The sequence below is a fragment of the Mixophyes fleayi genome, unplaced genomic scaffold (genome assembly GCF_038048845.1).
Source record: "Mixophyes fleayi isolate aMixFle1 unplaced genomic scaffold, aMixFle1.hap1 Scaffold_46, whole genome shotgun sequence".
Lineage (NCBI taxonomy): Eukaryota > Metazoa > Chordata > Amphibia > Anura > Limnodynastidae > Mixophyes > Mixophyes fleayi.
This window is the reverse complement of record NW_027448146.1, coordinates 32,501-46,857: the sequence shown is the minus strand read 5'-3', so window position 1 is coordinate 46,857 and position 14,357 is coordinate 32,501. Positions and strand designations below refer to the sequence as shown.

The following is a 14,357-nucleotide window of genomic DNA, read 5'->3' as shown; positions in this document are numbered from 1 at the left end:
TTAGTGGCGCTATATATAATATAATATAATATAATATATATATATATATATATATATATATATATATATATATATATATATATATATCTAATGATGATGTCTTACAGCTCTTTAGTTCTTTTGTCATGGACACGAGACTCGTCTATATCCCTGTACATATGTGTTCAATAAAAAAAGGATAATGTAGACTTGTGTCACATCACTTAAGAGTATATTTACTACACTGCAGGTTTGAAAAAGTGGAGATGTTGCCTATAGCAACCAAGCAGATTCTAGCTGTCATTTTGTAGAATGTACTAAATAAATGATAACTAGAATCTGATTGGTTGATGTAGACATCTTCCCTTTTTTCAAACCTGCGGTTTAATAAATTTACCCCCTAATTTGAAAATGTATTCTATGATGACATGCAGTATAACTGACTCAGTAAATACAAAACACACATACATTAGATGAGGATAGCCTCATATAACCAAATAAAAAGATTTTACACCTTCTGATAATTTATTGGCTTGCAACTTTTAATAAAAATATTGTATTTTCTTTCTGCTCAAAGCTGAATACAACTGTATCAAATGCAGAGCACACAGGAAGCAAAAGAAAAGTTGAAGGAATATATTCTGCAAATCTTGTAGAACATACACAAGTTAGTAAATGAGATGGAAACCTCTTTAACCAGTTTATGACCACCAATTTCAAATTAATACTGAGTGATAATGGTGGCCACATGCTCCATTAACAGACCTGGGCTGTCAGTGACAACTAAGCCATCCAGCTAATGGATGAGAACCACTTGAACGAGTATTGTGTTTAAAATTTGGAGGTGCCAGAGTACTTGTGACATTACTATGTTACCATTGTGATTGCTTAAGAAGTAGGAGGGCACTTTATAAAAGTTTTGTGTTAATACAGATTGGTTCTCGCCTGACACTAACACTATTAGCTATAGTGTATTGCAGTTCTAACTGTTGCTTACTCTAAAATTCATATGTTTGTTCCTGGAACTTTTTACGATGAGTTCTTGTATAAAGTTCATATATTTGGTATACTCAAAGAACTAGCTTATTACATCTTCGAATACAAATTTGTTGTAGCGTAAAAGTAACTTCAGCAAGAATCATGGAACAAGGAATTATTTGTCCTATTGTTGCCTATTTTTCCCTAAACAATGACCACAAATTTGTAATAATAATAATTATATATTTATTCCACTATGATACCAAAATGAACCCCCTGTTTCAAAATTGGACCAGTCATGAACTGGTTAATATTATCGATTTATGATAAAACAATGACAGGAAAAACAAAACAAATCAGAGTGCAATTGTTTTTTTATTTTTTATTATTATTTTCAGTGCATTTGGTTGTCTTTTTGGTGAGGGCGTATTTTTTTTTTTTTAATAAGCTAGCTGTAATCCACATTCACTGCTATCAGCAGATAAGTGAACTGTAAGAATACAGCCATTTAAGCAACGTTAAAAAAAACTCTGATAGAAAAGCAGAAGCATAGGCATAATTTGAAGAGCTATGGAGGCTAAATATACCGTTGATAGACACTTCATTTGTTCATTTTTTATTAAGAAATAGCAACAGGATGCAGCCATTTATTTGGCATACACTTCCTTCTCAGTCAGTAAATGGCATCACGTGTTTTGCTATGGATGGGAGCAAAATACTTGTGTGTAATGTTTAATTAATTTTATGTGCTAAAGCTCTACTGGAAGCAATTTCAACAATCTTGCCTCCACATAAATACACAGAGCAATTCTGATGGTATTAATGAAGTATTCAATCTCGTAACAAATTACACCTACAAAACTTTCTTTAGCTGTGCTGCTTTTAGAAACCCGTATGATCATAAAAAGGAAAACCATTAATAATAAATTACATAGAACTATTCCCAGAACTACCTGTATTATAATGCACTTTACTAGGGGTCAAATTCACTACCATATAAAGTGGAGAAAGCAAAGAGAAAACATCCGTTCCGTTAGCAACATTCACTAAACAGTGTTAAAGAACAAAAATAGATTTTATTTATTTGGTCACAGGCTTTTAAAGAGGTGTTGTGTTGGCTACCAAAACTTTGACCTATCATTAAACATTAATATACTGTTCAATAACAGACTAAAATATATACGTTTGATTTTAGATCCTATACAAACTCCAATGCCCAAGCCTACCTGACCATACCTGGTGAGAGGAGGACAGGGGCAAAATGTACTGTAAATATGATTATTTATATCTGTCAACTGTGTGGATGTGGTAGCAGTATTCACTCCTACTGTGTGTCACCTCTGCGAATGCATTACAGCCTGCCGACTGGAGACATAGACCCCAGATGTACAATGATAATAGGGTCATATTGTACAGTTTAATATGTGTAAAAGCATGTGAGCAATTGCAGATCACAGGCCTGCAAAATACTGACTCTTATATGTACTATTGGCACAGGTGAAAGAAGTGAATGAAAGAGATGGGGGTTTAGGGAATCAGTCATGTATAATTATGTTTACTGTGACAACTGCCTGTCATCCTCACCATATATTCTATTAGGTTTTTGTGGATAGAAAAATAGAAGTACCTTTTTCCATTAGAGAAGGAAAATCTATGCAAAGCACAAATTGCAAACTTAAAATGATGTATAGAAATGCTGGACAGGTCTGACTGACATCATTAACAAAGAACATTTGTAAGTGGAACACGATATCTGTACATTATTTTGAGGTGCAAGGAAATACAGATGAGCTGAACTGAAAAGCAGATAAAAGTAAATATCAGAATTTTCTTTTCTTTTATATAAGAACATAAGTATTATTACTTCAGACAAAACTACCATGTATATTCCTTCAGAAAAATATATTTTATAAAACGTACTTGCTGTGCAGTTTAGTGGGTATAAAAACCTAGTATGGTAGAGCTAAGTAATTAATCGCTTAATTTGCTCGCTCATATTAATTAGATGTGAAACCATCCAGAGGTTAAGTTTAGTTAAATGTATATTGTATAAGATTTACTTTTTTTAAGAAGAACCTTCTAACGTGTAAAAAAGTACTGTTCTAGCTTCAATGAACTCGTATGACCTTTAAAAATATATTACTTTGCACACTTATTTCAAACACCACTCCAATAAACCCCCTATTTTAAAATGAGAGAAGTTAGCTTGTTTATACATAGTATTCTGCGCCATTTAAAGTCACCCATTTTTCGTTAAAATGATAAGCAGTCTGTAGTTTGATGCTCAGGACAAGTTTTAATTATGTTATTGTTGCAGAATTTTCTGAAAGCAGCTGTGCAAGGAATTCCTTTGCATCTAGGATCCCAGAAGAAACATCATGGTCATCCTTTGTCACATGTGTCCCAATTAAAAACAGCCTCCTATTTTCGCAAATCTCCGACAGTGCAAGGGCATCGTGGATGTCAGTGATGTGATATGCATTTTTTAGGTCCTGTTGGGAAAGCAGAGTGGTGATTATTTCCACACACAACACTGAGGGTGCGATACACTAAAATGGTGAAAACATTTGAAGACATAAAATTTGCTCCTAATGTGGATCATTCATATATATCAAAGGTTTACAACGTCTTAAACAGCAAGTTTGTGAACAAGACATTAGACATTATAAAGGAGTTTCTCTTTTTTCCTATTAGTTACAATCTTTTCCATACTACTCACAAATGGATGGAACAGAATTAACCTTCCAAAACTCACACAAAACATAAAAAGGTGAATTGTAGGAAGAGTGACACTGTTAATAAAATATAATTGTTTAATGGCTCTTTAAAGAATAAAGGACCAAAGAGTGGTACCAAATGACCAGAGTCTACTGGCCCTCTCCCCATCGCATAATACACTAAATATCATTGGCTTTTCAACTAGACTGCTGAACAGGGAGCTTCAAGTCAATATCAGGAACAAAAAGCAGCAGCCAAAGGAGGGCTTAAAGATTGTGGGCTGGAGAGTTTATGATCAGAATGACCAGACCATAAAGCTTTGCCAATAGATATCATAGCCACTCACAGTGTTCCCCATGTTCTGCTCAATCAGCTGTACAAGGGTGCACAGCTTACTATCTTCACTGCTCATGTCTCATTGTAAATAAGCCATAATAGGATAGAGAGTGGATCAAGGCAATGCTGCTGCAAGAAGATTCCTCAGATAGACTCCTGCAATGATGATAAAATAGGAGCGGCTTGATTAGTAAGGTGTGCAACTGCTATGATAGATATTATGTACGGGGTCCTGCTGTTCTGCTCCCGATATCCCTCTTTCCCTCTGGTCTTTAGACTGAAAAAGTGGTAGACAGCAAAGACTATCAGCTTTACGAGCTTGCACAGCTAATGAGCCAAAGATGGGGCAGCTGCGAGTGGCAAAATGGTTTCATTGCACAGCTATATCAGTAACAAGGACATTTCTAGAAGGAGGTAAATAAAATATAAATATTAAAAAATGTATTTACTGATCCTTTAAATCTATCTCCAGGATCATTATTTGACAATACCTGTTTATTAGCAAGGACTAGAAGTGGAAGGACAGAGTCTTGCTGAATCAGCTGATGAAGATGTCGTTTAGCGAGTGGAAGGCGACTGTGATCCGCAGAGTCCACAACAAAAATCACAGCAAGTGCTCTAGCAAGGTACATTTTCCAATAGGGGCGTAACTGCTCACTTCCTCCAACTGTAGGTGAAAAAGAAACATGATTCAGTTTAGTAAAATTACTCCTCTTAAAACTGTAAAGGGTATTTCTATAGAAAGTTTGGCATAAAATTTCCATATACCGTATATACTCGGGTATAAGTCGACCCGAATATAAGCCGAGGCACCTAATTTTACCACAAAAAACTCCGAAAACTTAATGACTCAAGTATAAGCCTAGGGTGGGAAATGCAGCAGGTACTGGTAATTTTCAAAAATGTAAAAAACAACTTCTCAGCTGACCCACCGCCACTGTGTTTGCAGGAGAGACTGTTATACTCAGATCCTCCTGGTGTATGTATTTTGGTGTTGACTAAAATCAATTGAGATTGTCGGATATGAGCATGTTGTACTTATTCCTTTGCACCCATCTCTTGTCCTTCCTTTCCCCTTTTTCATATTCTGTTCCCCTCCATTCATGATAAAATCAATAAACACTAATAAGTAAAATAAAAAAAGAAAGAGGTGGTGATAAAGGGTTGGCCTTTTACTTACCTCCGCAGTGGAACGCTTGTGCGTTCCACTGACAGGAAGTTCGGCATTTGGAACGCAAGTTTGCGATCCAAATGCCGAACTTCCTGTCAATGGAACGCAGAAGCTAAGAGCTGAGGGACCGGACAACAGGTAAGTTCACTCGTGTATAAGCCGAGGGGGGGCCTTTTCAGCATAAAAAAATGTGCTGAAAAAGTCGGCTTATACACGAGTATATACGGTATGTGGTGTTCATTGTCATCGTGCGTGTTAAATTGTTCGTTTCGATCTTGTTTTTTTCCCCTCCGCCAGATGATCAGACATGACTATGCATGAGACCTAACTGCAGGAGTGTGAGGGTTATGGAAAGCATCGGGATCACCTACATATGCGCAAACACAATCACTGATTATGTGTTATATATTTGAACAGTTGAGTAATATCGCTATTATAGAAGGTGGGAGTGTAGCTTTTAAGCATACATCATTTTTTTTTAGCTGTATCATGTCATGTGAAAACAGGGGAGGAATTTACAGTGCAGATAGAGCTCAGAGGGGCGTACCCAAGCCTCTCTGCTCCATACATCATGTGCCACGTGACTGTGGATGGCATGGTAGCCACAGCACAACATGGAATCACTGCATATTAATGAATCATAGATGCCTGAAGAAACAAACCAATTATTAATGGTAATTACCAAGCTTCTTCTTATAGCCTGCCACAGCGATTTATGCAAAAAATAAATAAGTAAATACTGATATTTCTGGATTGTTATCAATTATTAATCTTATTCCTTCAGGCTTTTTTGCATTTTCTTTTGTTTTCTGCTGTATTTTGTCAGCTTTCACAATATGTCCTACAAGGTCTGCTCTCGGCACCTTCTAATCCTCTTATTTTCTCACCTCCTATATCAATGAGGAAAGATCTGCATCTTACAATGTGTCTTTTGAAGTGAAACTCCACATGACCCTTATAACGTCTTCTTATTTATAGAATATGAGGTCATGGAGAGACCCCTGGACCTCTTCTATTAACTCAAACAATATTTTGTTGCCTCAAATTAATATTTTCAAAACATTGAAATAAACAAGTTCACACATTTACATAACGGAGGTATTTCTGACACTTAGCTTAGTCTATTAACATGTCAAATGAAATTTACGAACATACTTTTTTTGACAGTAAAAGTCAAAAGCTTCTACATTTTCTTAATGCCTTCACAATTTTTTTGGTAAATCATGCAATCATCTTTTGTGAATACAGCTTCCTATTTTTAGATACTTTTCAGATGGCTAAAAAAGCAGACAGGATTGGAAAAAAAGGTGTCCTTTTTATGAAACTACACAAGTTAATGTACACCTTTAAAACACCTGCAAAAAAAAAAAACTAAGGCTCAAACGAACAGTGATTGGTTGAGATTATACATTTAGAAGTCAAACACACACTTTTTTTTTTTAAACCAGCTGGCTAAGTTTTCCTCAAAACACTAAACAGCGGATTTAAAAGAACAATAAGAAGGAAAAACAGACAAGATGATTTCAGTCCAAAAGAGAGACAGTTGGAAGTTATTCTTTAAATGATTCAGTGTCAAACAGGATATGTGAAATCTAAAAATAATGAATGAAACAGTAGTCTTTCATTACTTGTTTATTTATAAAATGGTCTTCAATTCATATAAAAAATAATAACTGTTAAAAATAAAACAAAAAAACAAAAAACAAGCATTAAGTTGAATGGCCACCAATATGCCGATTTACAATTATTTTAAACTTACTTTCCAAAAACTCCGTTTTAGAATTTCCATTGTTGATACATATTGCATTAACTCCTTCTGTAGCTGTAGGTGTTGTAGTGAGCTTCCCTTTGTTGGCCGCGATGGAATTCAGGATGCTAGTCTTTCCGGATCCATCAAGTCCTAATACCAAAACTTGTGATGCTTTTCCCTATGAAAGAATTAAAGAAGAATATCATGGACACAAAGTGCCTGATTCATTAAGGGACACAAGAGGAACTTATTGTCCATCGTTTTTTGATTTTCAAAAAAAAAGCATATAAATCAGGCACATACACGTCTGTTTTCAACTAGTCAGAACAAACGTATCTTCTTGACTACAGGTCTAGGTACGTTCTGCATATAAGAACCTAGCCGTATTGAGACAGACTGCAGGATATGTACAATACATATGTGTAATATAATGCACAGAAAAAAAAAGTATTCACCTGTTAATAATATACCCATTAACTAAAAATCATTTAAAAAAAGTTCTAGCATGCATACGTGACCATATCACTATCACTTGGTACTTACACCTGACCTGTAGCTGGTGCAAGCGGTATGAATAAAAAACACGTACCTGAAAGATGCACAAAGCTTGAATCTGACGCTGCTGTGTGCACCCACCCTTACTGTACATTGACTACATACATACGCCCATTTCCCTCCACGTTACGCCCATGAAATCGTAGGCTGTCGGAAGTGTCCTTTGCGCTCCAAGATTATTATCTTTTATTTATGAGGCACCAAAAAGGGTCCGCAGCGCCGTACATAGAGCATGCGATAACAGTACATGGTAACAATACATGGCATACAGGGTAGTACAAAAGCAAAGTGCAATAAGTATAACAAGTACCAACTTAGCAGAGAAAGGTGCACAGGGCAAAAAGGGAAAAGTGACTTCCAGTGTACAGAGGAGAAGGGAAGGAGGGAGGTGGGGAGTGAATAAGTGGTTGTGCCTGTGCCCTGTGACCAGTAGAGTGGGTACCACTTGCAGGATCAGGTCAGAGATGGAGAAGAGGGGGCACTGAAGAAGAGGAAAGATGGGGGCAGGAGTCAAGTGACGAAATGGAGAGAAGAGACGGAGGGCTAAAGGCAAAGGTAAACAGGAGGAGGAGGACACGAGGAAAGGGGACCCTGCTTAAGTGAACTTACAATCTAAAGGTGACGGGAGACTGACAGGAGACAGAGTGGCAAGATGGGGTGAGGGATGAGAACACTGGGGAAAGAAGCACAGAAGTAAGAGGAAGGGGGTGAGATATAGAAAGGTAGAGAAGAAGGTTGGAGGAGGGCAGAGTTAGGCGGAGGAATGGTAGGCTAACCTGAACAGATGGGTTTTGAGGGAGCGTTTGACAGGCTAGGTGAAAGTCTGATAGAACAGGGGAGATCGTTCCAGAGAAGGGGGGAAACATGGGAGAAGTCTTGAATGCGGGAATGAGGTGGTGACCAGATGGGAGGTGAGGCAGCGGTCGTTGGAAGACTGCAATGGGTGAGAAGGAGTATGAGTGGAGATGAGGTTGGAGAGATATGGAGCAGTGGAGAAGAGTGGGTTATGATGAATTACATACACTTGTACTCACTGGCAAATTAGTTTGAGCATGCGCAGTGAAATTTAACGCAAATACGGCCTGTATCGGCATTTACATTCCTTAATGAATCAGGCCCAAAGTGTCCTATTCAACAGAAAATCAGAAGTGTCTGTGTCATCTCTACATTTGTTCCACATATTTTTGTACTTACAAATATTTTATGTCCATCGTTACTGGAATCCACTTTAATAAATGTGTACAAGCAACATTAATGTACCCATCATGAGAACACAGCTTGATATACAGAGTGTCAGGATCTGCCTCCGCTTGTACTGCAGCATCACCTTAGGATACTGCTTTGTCTCTGCAGCTCCTGTCTCTTGTTGGACTTGATGGGCCCGATTCATTAAGGAAAGTTAAGTAAAAAAAATTGAGTAAGTAGTCTCCTGGACAAAACCATGTTACAATGCAAGGGGTGCAAATTAGTTTTCTATTTTGCACATAAGCTAAATACTGTCAGTTTTTTCATGTAGCACACAAATACTTGATAGCTTACTTGTACACGGAAATTTAAAGTTGATATTTGTGTGTTACATGAAAAAACAGACAGTATTTAACTTATGTGCAAAATAGAAAACTAATTTGCACCCCTTGCATTGTAAAATGGTTTTGTAAATATGCTTCAAATAAGGTACTGTGCAACATGCTTTGTCATGCCCTTCTACCCTCCCATTGTTTTACTTGGCAAAATAGGTGGTTGGTAAAGACCATTGGGTATACTTACTAAAATGCTGGTTTGAAAAAGTGGAGATGTTGCTTGTAGCAACCAGATTCTAGGTGTCATTTTGTAGACTGTACTAAATAACTAGAATCTGATTGGTTGCTATAGGCAACATCTCCACATTTTCAAACCCGCAGTTTAGCAAATCTAGCCCCAAGTGACCAAAGACAAAATTTAAAGGGGAAAAAGGGTAAAAGTGAATATATGACCATCTATACTGATCTCTGATCTGTGTTGCCTGGCAAAGTCACGCTGTGGGGGACGACAAAGCAGTGACCAAAAAAATATACTACTACACAAAGCAGTATCATAGTTAGTTGTGTAGTAAGATTTGCCAGTAGTGTGCCAGGCTTGAGATTCAGTATCATGTAAAGTATGAACTCTGATTGTATTCTAGTCTTCAAATATCTATTATATAATACCCTACTTACGCATAATTCATCCTCAGAGTGAATCCTGCTAAGGTACTTTAGAGAGGTAGGACGTCACTGGCCTGTAGCTTTTGCAGCGCATCAACTTGCAGCTACACCTGACTAAACCGGATACTATGAAAACACTGGAGATTTGAATATGACTTTCAATGTTTTGCTAGTTTACAAAACAGCTTCAGAAGTTAGTATAAATAAGTTGCGATATATTGAAATAAATGGTAACCACACCTATATTTATCAAATATGAAAACAATCCACATAATTTCAGATGGTGTAAATATGATCAATAAAACACTATCACACTTCTAAGTTGTCCTTTTATTATATGCTTGTGTTGTACTTTTAAGATGTTTTCTGTGTCCATGCCATGAATTTGTGACTAATGCCCAAGTCATTAGTTGCTATAAATGCCAGTCTTTGCCACAAATTACATTGCAATGAAAAAAGTATGAAAGGGAAATAAAATATAGAAGTTCAAATAAAAACATTTATAGTAAACCTGTGGTATCAAATGGCAAGACCAGGGCTAGGGAAAGAGTAACCATTTCTCTCAGCTTGACAGATTTTAGGGACAAAAATGCACCAATGCAATTAGGTGCGAGTTCATACACAGCCCCTAATGTTGTGTAGAGCTGGAAAAACAAACAAAACTAGACCCTGCTCAGTGGTTCATTTTAGCTGTAGTGGGCCAGAGAATCAGTGGACCTGACCCGGCCAAAGGCTTTGGGCTTTTTGTCCTTTATAGAATCAGAATTAGGGCATGTTAAATATCTTAATCCAGATTATCACATTCAGATATTAAAACATTGTAGAGAGCTTTCTGCACCCATTAATAATGAATACATTGTAACACGTTCCTGTCTCTTGTATAAGAAAGCTATTCATAACTTTAATACAACTCACATACAAAATAAGTTAAGTCCTTGCCAAAATTAAAATGGATATTTCACTGAAACATAACTTTAATTGTTTAAATGAATATATACATTTTATAAGAACATTCTTGATGAATAAAACATAAATACTCACTTTGCATCAACTTTAAAATAGATATATCCAGCTCCGTTATGATCCATAAACAATTATACAGCCACACCCAAACTGACCAATATAAAAACTGAACCCATTTCTGGTGTCAAGCCTATAAAAACAGGCATTGTTCTGGTGGTTAGTGTATTCAAAATGTAAATATGCAAAGTATAGACAAGTATCCAAAGCAGAGACAATAGTGTATGAAAGAAAACCACAATATCATACCTAATGTCCAAATATTGAGCATCAATGGTGGTCAGAATACAAAGCAGATTGCCATTCTGGTGTCTACTACACCTAGTGTATCAGATGAGAAGTAAAGAAAAGGCAGGCATAACTAGTGACCGTATCAAAAGCGGAGATATATTTGGTGGAAAGTATAGATAGCTGAGAAATATCTGGTGCCAAATATAATGTGTGAGCCATATCTAGTGAAAAGTAGAATATCTTAAGCAAAGGCTAATACCAGTATAGAAATCAGAGCCTTATCAGGTGTCAAGAATTATCTGATGAGCCATATCTAGTGCCAATAGTAATATTCTCAGCCATAACTGGCGTCCAGTACAGAAAACAGAACCATATATGGTTAGAATGACCTACAGATAATCAAGCCAATTATGGTGCAAATTAAAATATGCTGAAGTACATCTGGTGCCAATTATAGATAAGAGGATTTTTATACTTGCACTAACTTTTCACTTAATCCATTGGGGAAACTGGAGACAATGGGGTATAGAGGTGCCACTAGGAGTGCAGGCACTTTAAAACTTGAATTGTACGCACCTCCTACTGCATACTTCAGTTACTTTTTAACAAAGCCCCACAGGACAGAGTAGGAAAAACACATAAACAAGAGAGGAGAAAACAACCATGTTCTCCCAAAATAATGAAACCGAAAAGGAGAAATAGAGCACACAGGGTGGGTGTCCAGTGTCCCCCAATGGATTAATCCAATTAAATTGGGGAACACTTGAGACATCTCAAAGCTGCCTTTATGGGCGAGCACACTCAGTAGACGTGGTCTGAAGCACCTACCTTAAAAACTGCCATCCACAGATGCAAATTCATTAAACCTACAGAACTGGGCAAATGTGTGAACCGAGGACCAGGTAGCAGGCAGACACAGCTGCTGAGCCAGGAGGTACTCACCGATCTGGTGGAGTGTGCCCTGAGATTTTCTAGAACATAGGAGATTCCGCAAATCTTATATCCAGAGACTGAAAAGAGCCCTCTTCCTCTGGAAACCTACCCTGTTTGAAGGCCAGAATTATTATGTCTTGGTTAAAGTTAAATCTGGAGACCACCTTAGGCTGAAAGGAAGGCTTTGTCCAAAGAACTGCCCTATCCTCATGGAATATAAGAGAAGACCTGCAGGACAAAGCTACCAGCTCTAGAACCCTTCTAGCATTCTAAATAGCTAAACGGAGAAATTGTTTTCCAAGTCAAAAGGTTTAACTCTACTGAATCCAAGGGTTCAAAGAGTCAATGTTGAAAAGCATCCAGCAACAAATGGAGGTTCCGTGGAGCCACAGGAAAAATGTATGGAGATTGTACATGTAGTACACCCTGCAAAAACATTTGAACATCTGGCAACAGAGTCATTCTTCTTTGAAAGAAGACAGAGAGAACTCTCAGGAAGCTAAGGTGCAACCCAGCATCCAGCCTGTCTTGTAAGAACATAAGAAATCTAGGTAACCAGTAAGACTAGGTATGAAAACCCTTACTCTAACAACAAGAAATATGTCCTCCACACACTCTGGTAATTCTTGGCCATAACCGGTTTCCCTGCCATAAAAATAGTCAGGCAAACCTTTAGCTCTAAGATATCAGGGTTCCGGCAGCCATGCAGCAAAAGAGAGCTGGATAGGTGGCTCCAAGAACCCCCCCCCCCCCAAAAAAAATACTGAAGTTCTGACAGGCGTAGTGTATAGAGAAGGAGGACCTATAGTCAAATTCTACTTTCAAAGTTGAGTTTAAAGTGCCCGCTATAAGCCAATGTCTCCAGTGCCCCCCCCCCCCCCAAATCGCATGCCTGAGCAAACAACAATATACACTCAAACCCTGCTGTCTGCAAGGACTCTGAAGCAGGGATGCCAACCACTGTGCTGCCCATAAGCAGCCAGTAATAGGCTAAGCGTAGCTCCCAAATCTGCCAGAAAGAAGTGGTGAGGTCGGGTGCTTGGTGCCCATGCACTCAAAGCGCAGTGGAAACTTTATTATCCTTTGTCAAGACCAAGAAGATATTAGCTTTTTTGAAGTTTAGTTTGGTCAAACTATATGATGTTACATACAATATGCACTCTACTTGCAGCATTTTATTCAACAATCACTTCAGAGTCATTTATGGCAGCAAAACATGTCTCTGTCACTTGGTACACAGTGAGCGCACAGTTTGACAAAGCACTGAAAGATCCAATTAAATCTGTATGAGGCACAACTTTTTTTTTTTTCAGGTTAATCACATACTACATGTTCAGTACTTTATCCAATAATAAAGCTTCCATGAAATAAAGTGTATAGCAATGATCCTCAGAGTGGCATCATGCAAGCTACAACACTCTAAAATGTTGTCTTGGCTACAACAATAATTAATTGGAGATTATTGGTCATTGTAGAGTATTAACTCAAGCACAGCCTAAACAATGATACAGCCCTCCAGTTATTATCAGTAAAAGGCTACTCTTCAATATTTGCACATACCAATATACAAAAAACAGTGCCAAGACAGACACTAAACTACTGAAAACAAAAATATATAAACAGAATTAGCAGTACTAATACCGGGGAAACTGATTTTGAAATAAAACCATTACCTTCTTTATTCTTTTCTCCATGGTTCATGTGCCACACATTCATCTACAAATGTGCGGATTGCCTCTGGTAAATATTTATGATCGGAATGATGCTTAAGCAGAAATAGGTAGAGAACAAATGTGACCATGAATTTAATTGGAGCTGTTATTAATAAGATTTGGCTAATGCAGTTAAATCTAATCCAGCTTTGACCTAAAAGCAGCACACCTTTACATACCTTGATGTAAACTGTACGTCACATGTCAGCAAGAGAAACACAGAAACAAATTATGATTGGTGAAATGACTTAATAAGATTTTATTTTCCCAAAGATGCTGAACGAATATATATATATATATATATATCTGCTTACAAACTCAAGACATTACAATATTATAGAATTCTATACAAGTCACTTGGAAATATAGATCTGCAAGTTCACCCCACTTTTAGAATCAGCAATATTAGGTCAGGTAACACTAAATCAAAGCAAAGAATACACAAAACAATCAAATTCCTGATAAAGGGTTAGAATTTGGAAAGCAGGAGGGGGCAGGTTTATTAACTTCTGCCAACATTATACCAGTCTATTTTATATGTACTCTAATAGCAAACAATAAAATACATATGCATGTATGGAAAAATAACAGAGGTGATATTTAATAATTACCTATAAAGGAGTTTATTTTTATATAATTGAAACACAATTAAGGGATACTTTGATTAACAGGTTACAGCAAGAAGGAGTAGACATATAAATATTTGATAAATATTGTTCCAGAGTAATTAAAAGTAATTAAAATGGGAAAAACCTTTTAGTTTAACCCCATCTATATAGACAAAGTTCCCT

General features: G+C 37.1%; 1 protein-coding gene across 2 annotated transcripts in view; it reads right to left on the bottom strand.

Moving 5' to 3' along the window:
- Positions 1 to 1,324: 1,324 nt before the first annotated feature.
- Positions 1,325 to 14,357, bottom strand: part of LOC142134219 (ADP-ribosylation factor-like protein 9) — a 20,583-nt gene continuing 7,550 nt past the window's right edge. Inside the window, exons 1-4 of one of the 2 annotated variants that reach the window (XM_075194542.1) lie at positions 13,528 to 13,655; positions 6,942 to 7,110; positions 4,503 to 4,678; positions 1,325 to 3,449 (exon numbers count right to left, since the gene is read on the bottom strand). In XM_075194542.1, the coding sequence (XP_075050643.1) occupies positions 3,258 to 3,449; positions 4,503 to 4,678; positions 6,942 to 7,110; positions 13,528 to 13,548 (558 nt within the window). In that variant the 5' untranslated portion in view covers positions 13,549 to 13,655 and the 3' untranslated portion in view covers positions 1,325 to 3,257. Of the gene's footprint in view, positions 3,450 to 4,502; positions 4,679 to 6,941; positions 7,111 to 13,527; positions 13,656 to 14,357 lie in introns of those variants that run through there. The other variant, XM_075194541.1, reaches the window with a different exon arrangement.